We start from the raw sequence: 7,948 nt of genomic DNA, 5'->3' as shown, positions 1-7,948 counted from the left end.
TGAATTTCCCCCACCCAACTTGGACTACCTTATAATATAGGGTAGTTGCACCAGTGAAAGAATTATTGACACCAGTAAAATGACAATTTGTTTATTTATCACGATATTTCACAAATTATAACTTTTAACACTATGAAAAAAATATTTTTTATTCCTTATTCCTTCAAAATATAGTTTATGATAAAACAATAGATTCAAAATGCAAGTTATTTCTGAAAATAATTTTGTACTTTTTTGGTGGGTTATGAGCATGACAATAATGAACGAAGCATAAACGGAAAAAAGTAGGTTACAAGTTATTATACACTTAAATAATATTCTGGGTGCGTAATCAGGAATCCTATGGGATTGCTATGTTTCAAACGAAATTCAATATAATGTCAATTAAAAGTAAAAAATATCGAAAGTATACTTTCCCTTAAATGTTCTTTCACTGCGGTGCCACTGCCCCTATACATATATAGCATCGAAACGCGTCAATTTGAATTTTTAACATAATGGTAAGCCCAGAATGAATTATAATTATATTAATATAATAAAAATAATATTAAGAAAATAATTATATTATATAACCTAAAATTGTCATTCTGGACATACCATCAAATATACAAAGCTATTTGGTCCAAAAGAAAAAATTTAAGATCTTATTATTAAAATATATTTTTAACTTACACTTCAGGTATCAAAACAAAAAAAGCTTCAATTTCTTTTGTGCTTACTTATAACTTTTAGAATGTTTATTTTTTACTTATTATAGAGTGCGATTCCATGTGACAGAAAACAGAAAATCATGAGAGAGAAAAGAACAACAATATCTACCTATCTTTGTCTGACACTCTCACTCTGACGAGTTGTGTTGCCATGACGACCTGCAGGCAGCCGAGCCGCCGAGTAGAGATGGGAATCGGAATAGAATAATCGAATATTCGATTTAACCGTACATACGTAATATACGTAAAATAATCCCATGTAATTTACGTGACGTATATTACGTGCTCAACCCTGTGTGAACCATGAATACAGCCTCAGCTCAGCTGTTCGTGCAGGAAGCAGCGCCAAAGTATGCAAGTACCTTTAGGCAGATTCACGTGCTGGGTTTCAATTGTTTACCGTATAGGAAAATAAAACGAAATTTATATACTTTTGTATTAATCAGTATAAATTATAAATTATAAATTAATAGTTTTCGATCTTCATTAATTATTAAGTTAATAATTAGAATGGTATTAAGCGTATTGAGTAAATTATTGATAAAAAATATCTTTTAATATACATAATATCAATTTTTATTTTGCAAACAAACGTGTTGCTTTGATTTAAGTACTTATATAGGTAATATTAGGAAAGTGTAGGAATTATTAAAACTCATGATATAATTAATAATAAGTTCATTAATTGTTAAATGCAAATATCTTAAATAGTTGACAGAACAAAACAAGTGAAAAAATTTATTTGTTATTTCCAAATGAAGCATGTGAGTAATTTGATATTTTCAAATGTTATCAAATGGACCAGATAAAAAAAAAGTGTAAAAAGTAGGTACAAGTATTTTTAGACTCATTAGAGTGTTTTCATTTTTATGGGAAATTATTGCAACACAAAAGTTCTTCTTTTACGATTGGGCAATCTATTATTGTTTACTATTTAATATTGCTATTTTTAATGATAATGAAATAGAAATAATAATCAAACTAAATCCAATAAAAATGTTTGATTCATGGCCTACTAAAATTGTTATTTAACTAAAATAAATTATATTTGAAATAAAATTTCAATAAATGTTTAAATAATTTATTTTTTATTTTTTATCATTAGTAGATGTTTTACTCATGAAAAATTACACTATGAGAAAAACTAGAAATTTTCAGCCCTATAATTGCAGCTTACGAAAAAGTAACAATAAATTATTTAAGATATGTTTAAATAATTCATTCACTTTTATTAAAAATCTTATCACAAATATTTTTTACAATCTGATAAATTTTGATTTTTCCGGATTTTTTATTATTTTTATAATAAAAATTAATAAAATAATAATAAATGTAATTAAATAAATTTATAACAATAAAAATATGGAAATCTATCACGTTTTGAACAATTTTTATGTTAATATTTTTAAAGAGTACATTAAAACTTAATTAACAATAATAATAATAATTGCATTAAAAAAGTAACAATTGGATTCATAGGAAAATTGAAAAATGCGATATACCTGTTTTTTGTCTTTAATTTTCAATTGCTTAAACAAATTACTAAAAGTTAAAATTTTTTTGAAAACTGTTAACGCTAATCGATTCTATATATGAAAAATTAATCAAGTTTTGTATTTTGTTTATAAAATTCTTATAAACAAATTATATTGGACAAAGGGCGTTTCATTTCAAGTGTAAATAAATTGATTTTAAGTAAAATTAACAATTGGATTCATAGGCAAATTGAAAAAAAGATATCCCCGTATTTATTTTTAATTTTCAATTGTTTAACAATAATTGTTTAAACAAATTCATAAAATTTATAAATTATTAAAAACTGTTAATGCCAATCGATTCTGTATGAAAAATTAATCAAGTTTTGTATGGGTAATTTTTTTCTCCAAGTCATATTTGTTTATAAAATTATTATAAACAAATTATGTTAGATAAAGGGTGTTTCATCCCATGTATAAACAAATGGATTTTAAGTAAATTAATAATTAGATTCATAGGCAATTTAAAAAAATAAATATATACCTGTTTTTTTGCTTGAGACGAAACGCCCTTTGTATCCATTATAATTTGTTTATAACAATTTCACAAGCAAAATACGATTTGGAGAAAAATATGACCCATACAAAACTTGATTAATTTTTCGTATAGAATCGATTAGCGTTAACAGTTTTCAAAATTTTTTTAGCTTTTATTTATTTGTTTAAGCAATTGAAAATGAAAGACAAAAAAAACGTTTAATCTTTTTCAATTTGCCTATGAATCCAATTGTTACTTTTTTAATGCAATGGCTGGTTTCTCTTTTGAATTAAATTAATTCTTCTTAATAACAATAATTGATGTCTTATAATTTTTTACATCTTTAACCGTAAAAGGCCTCTAAATATTATGTATTATTAATAATAATTATTTTTAACATTTATTTTTCTATCCTAACTTTTGTTTCAACTATTATTTAAAGTATTGTACCTAGCAAAAATAAGCACTTTTTTCTTTTTTGGATTATTTATAGGTATTTGTTTAAAGCTATTGTTAATAACAATTGAAATAATATTTTTCATTATGAATTTTTTGTCTTCGACCATATATGTTATTGTTAAAATACTTGAATAGTTGATTTAATAATTTTTTTCAAAAATATTTAACAAATATTGATACTGTAGGTTCATTTTTTAACTTACTTGTTTAAATAAAAAATATTGCTAACTGAAATTCAAAATTCCGGCTCAATAGGGATCTGAGGAATTTATGGCTGAAGATTTAAAAAAAGAAATGTCAAATTTCATAAAAAATTGTAGGCTGTCGGTGATTATGAATACTAAATTGTAATTTTGAACCACTGTGCGCCAGTAGGAAATCTCCGCCTGAGATGCTAATTCTAATTTCTGTGTAACAAAATATGTCGAAGAGGGGGGAGGGGTTCAAATTTTTTAAATTTGCGTGGCGTAAAATGGGAACGATCTCATAGTACACTGACGATACTCGGAGTGAATAGCCCCTTTCTTAAAACTTAGTTAAATTTTGAATTCTATTTTCTGACTTTAACCAATTTCTCTGAAATTTATTATTTTATTTAAAGGTTGATATATCCCTTGCTATAACTATATAAACAAATTAGGGTAAATTTCGATTAGACTAAAAAACTGCTACTATTTAATGAAATAAAGTAAAATTAACTATTTGAAATGATAAATGAACAGCTGCAGAATAAACTTGTGCATTAAAGTATTTAATTTTACTATCTTAAAATGGAATCAGTACTTATTTACTGAAATATTAATGTTTAAAGTGAGTAATGTCAGAGTAAGCATTCAATCGACTTGTACTCCATAATAGAAAATAATTTTGTCAAATATCGACATGAATTCACGTCGCACTTCACACCGCCATTCACAAATATACCAAGTATTAAAACAATTGAATGAGGGTTCGAAGTTTGCACTTTTTTATATTTCCTATGCTATACGCCTGTAAAAACTACATACAATAAACAGTCGAATAAAAAATGTGTTTTTGGATCTGTTTTAGTGTGTGAGCAGTACTAAAATGTCGGGTTTTCGTGTATCAACAATCGCAGTTAGTCTTCTTTTCTCTTAACTTTAATCCAGTCACTATGTCAGATACTTCTATTCCGAAGCCATCAACTAATTTTCATGGTTTTAAAAATGAATCTGTCAATTACTTATGTGGTACGTATTATCCTAATTTTATTACAGAATATGAATTAATAATCCGTTTAAATTTTTTGTTTCAAAAGTTTATAACTTTAGATATTATGTCAATAAGATTTTTGTAGCCTGCCTTTACCTTTATGAATCAGTCAAAAATTATAAAATATTCATTTTTCTGATTTTTCTGATTTTTTAAAAAATAGTCATAACTTTCGTTTAGCTTAATATTTTTCAATCGGATATAGCTAAGATTTTAAGTTAGACTAATACCTAAGAGACTGTCAAGCCGTTTTTGCGTGATTCCAGGACAAAAAAATGCGGACATACATACATAATTTTTTTATTGGCATTTTTGTAAATTTTACTACTCGAAACGAAAAACCAAACATGAATTTACAAATTCTAAACAATGTACAGACGGAAGTTTGATTTTATGTATACCGCTATATATAATATGACTAGTAACATTTCCGAATGGATTAAATATTTCACATTATATTTTGAATTGTGACAAATATGAAATAAATTTAATGACTAACATAAGTAACTAATGTACATTTCCAACATTTTGGAACTGGTTGAACTATCTTGGGCGGACAGCGTACCCAAACGGATAGTGTAGCTCGCTCGAATTAAGATAGTATCACAATCGTCAAATCTATATCCAATTGAAACAGTAGGTCGCACAAAATTTTCCCGTGTGCAAATTGTGTGAGAGTGAAATTGAATAGTGTTGCATCTCTCTTTTCATAATAGAAAACAGACAGAACCTACAGATTAATTTGTTTTGCATGTTACATGTAAACCACCACATTTAAATTTTTTCGATCTTTTCCGAGCGATTTCTCACACCATCATCGCTAAAATCAAAGTGGAGAGGAATTCAAAATTAAAGAGCAAAGTTGAATACAATAATAAATTTACAGAAATCCAACAAATGATGCATGGTTTTGGCGACTGTTCTGAACCTCTAATAGAGTCAGCAAGGTTGATAGAAGATATTGTGTTACGCCAAATGAGATCAATTGTCAAAGATGCCTGTGAAGTTGCTAAACGAAGAGGGAGCAATACCGTAAACGCAGAAGATTTCATATTTCTTCTTAGAAAGGATGCTACTAAATTAAAGCGTCTGATAAAGTATCTTGGTGAGAATGAGTTATGTACCTTTAATGTACTTTGACAGAATTCAGATAGTTTAAGTATTTTTTTTAACCTGCTTATGTTTCTCTGAAGTTAACCCGACTGTCATCTGTAATGAGAATAGTTGATTTTGAATATAATCAACTATTCCTTTACTATTTTACAGTGTAACAATTCATTACAGATTTGAAAGAATTTAAGTCATCTATTTATAAGGTTACAAATTTGGAAACGACAGACAAATTACCTGACATCAAACAAATCGAAGAAGTTAAAAAGAGTAAGAAACTTTGGGAGACTTTTTTGGAAACGTTAGACACCACAGGAGAGTTATGCAATAAGTCTTCAGTTGATCAAGTCAAGTATAATAGATGCGTCCGTGCAGAAATCATGTCAAAAAATCTTGATGAAGCACGCTACATTGATTATTCTAAAGCAAGAAATGTTTCTTTCGTCAACAGACATCGTCACAAATTTAGTGATTGGATAATTCCCAATGGTAAATTTGTATTTTATCCTACTGTAGAAGAACAACATTTTTGACAATACCATCAAATAGTTTTTCAGTGTACACATGATTAGGAGTTAATAAAAAAATGTTTACTTGCATTTCAGGTGACGTAAGTATTTCAAAACAGGGACTCGTAATTTTGAGCTATTTTGCTTATGAAACTGTTGCTCAGATCGTTGACTTAGCTTTTTTGGTGCGTCAAGATCAAAATAAAATCTATGGAGATGCATTGGATAGATTAAAGATTAGTTATTGTAATCCTCAAACATTAAGGACTAATGCGCAAAGCAAGGTAATTAAAATTAATCTTATATTTCTTCATTAAATTGCTTATTTATATGGGTTGATTCACAAAAATTCTCCATTTTATGTTTGTTCAAAGTTTATATTTCTTTGTTAGATAACCAATCCTCCTAACTGATGTTTTGCACATTAACGGTTAGGTTTCAATTTCGATGATTTATAAAGCACTAGCAATATTAAAATTATTTTGTTGATTAACTTCCATGATTGCAGCCAAAAAGTTTTACCGCTCGTTCCTGTTATATTATTATCCCAGTGTGTCCCAAACAAAATATGTATCGACGTGAATGGTAGAAGAAGGGAAAATTTTAGGGCAATTCATCATTTGGCAGGATTGAGTTGTAAATGTATAAAAATACACTGGAACTCCCAAGAAAGTAACTCGCAGAGTCTTATGTGACTCTCTTGGAGAGTGACCTTGACCTTTCGAAAATGTAAACATTAAGGGCCGTAGGGTCTATGAAAACAATATTTGTACGTCCACATTTTACAATTTTATATTATAAATTAAACAAATTTTATCAATATGAATAAAAATGTTTAATTTTTGTTTATAATTTAAAACTTGAAGAACAATATTTTTTAAGAAAACGTGAAATTTCACATATTTAGGATCAGAGAGTAAAAACAGAATTTTATTATTATATAAATTAATTATTCTTCTATTAATAATTTATAATATTTAATTTAGAAACAAATTTTATGTTTAAATAAAATATATTATTTGCCGTTATTTGCATTAATTAAATAAACAGTTTTCTCAAAAATATTAAATAAATACCAAATTTGATCAAACTATTATCAAAAATTTGGATCAAATTATTAAAAAAATTATTTGGTATCAATTCATTGCAATTTGATAAATTTTATTTAACAGTAAAAAAAAAGTTTGAAACAAAAAATCTTAAAAAAATTGGATTTAAGTATGTAAATAACCAGGACCTTGAAGGAACACTTAAAATTTACACTCCTGCTTTTCGTTAGTTGATTTTGACCCCACCCATCTGTATCCCCCTGACGTCTCTAAACGCCGCGACCACAGCTGGTGACTCTCTTGGATCGGACTCTCTTTTGGGAGTTCCAGTGTATTCAACGCTTAAGCTTTTAAGAGTAACCCTAACTGAGTTTGCTTTTTCAGAGTTCCATTATGAGGCCAATTTCTCCTTCAGAAATTAATGAGGCTGTAAGACGCTTTTGGTCATCTCAATTAGATGTAACAGGACCATTTCATCGTTGGTGTTTCGGAAAACGTCATTTGAAATTTCTTGCTTGTTAAGGTTCCCCTCCCCGCATTTTATTAAAAGCCAAATAAAAATTATTTTCTAAGTTCACGCGAATTAATTTATAAATTATTAAATCGAGAATCGTACTGAACGTCTTATTTCTATACATTTTTAATAACAGTATGATGTATATTATTTGTCGAAATAAAGTTCTCTATACTTATCCAGATCTTTAATTATTTTATAACAAAGAACGTAACACTGGTTAACAAAATTTTGCTTCAAGAGTAAAAAATAATAATTCTTACAGATGTTCCTGCTAGAAATTTACCCAGATAGTACGATATGTTTCAGGAATATTGCTTCAATATACCTAAGGTATTTAATTTCACTCTG

The 7,948-nt window shown here is 27.4% G+C and overlaps 1 protein-coding gene across 3 annotated transcripts; it reads left to right on the top strand.

Annotated features, from left to right (window-relative positions):
* The first annotated feature begins 1,067 nt into the window (after window positions 1-1,067).
* LOC122502909 (transcription initiation protein SPT3 homolog) lies at window positions 1,068-7,775 on the top strand. 3 transcript variants are annotated; one of them, XM_043613240.1, is made up of 6 exons: window positions 1,068-1,223; window positions 4,233-4,393; window positions 5,302-5,520; window positions 5,700-6,014; window positions 6,131-6,318; window positions 7,468-7,775. In XM_043613240.1, the coding sequence occupies exons 2-6, from the start codon at window positions 4,318-4,320 to the stop codon at window positions 7,603-7,605; spliced, it is 936 nt and encodes a 311-aa protein (XP_043469175.1). In that variant the 5' UTR covers window positions 1,068-1,223; window positions 4,233-4,317; the 3' UTR covers window positions 7,606-7,775. The 3 variants fall into 3 exon arrangements, with proteins under 3 accessions (XP_043469175.1, XP_043469173.1, XP_043469174.1); XM_043613238.1 differs by having other exon boundaries at window positions 1,068-1,474; XM_043613239.1 differs by having other exon boundaries at window positions 1,068-1,535.
* Window positions 7,776-7,948: the final 173 nt, after the last annotated feature.

The sequence above is a fragment of the Leptopilina heterotoma genome, unplaced genomic scaffold, assembly GCF_015476425.1.
Source record: "Leptopilina heterotoma isolate Lh14 unplaced genomic scaffold, ASM1547642v1 Lhet_24, whole genome shotgun sequence".
Classification (NCBI taxonomy): domain Eukaryota; kingdom Metazoa; phylum Arthropoda; class Insecta; order Hymenoptera; family Figitidae; genus Leptopilina; species Leptopilina heterotoma.
The sequence above is the reverse complement of the archived record's forward strand: the minus strand, read 5'-3'. Positions and strand labels throughout refer to the sequence as shown.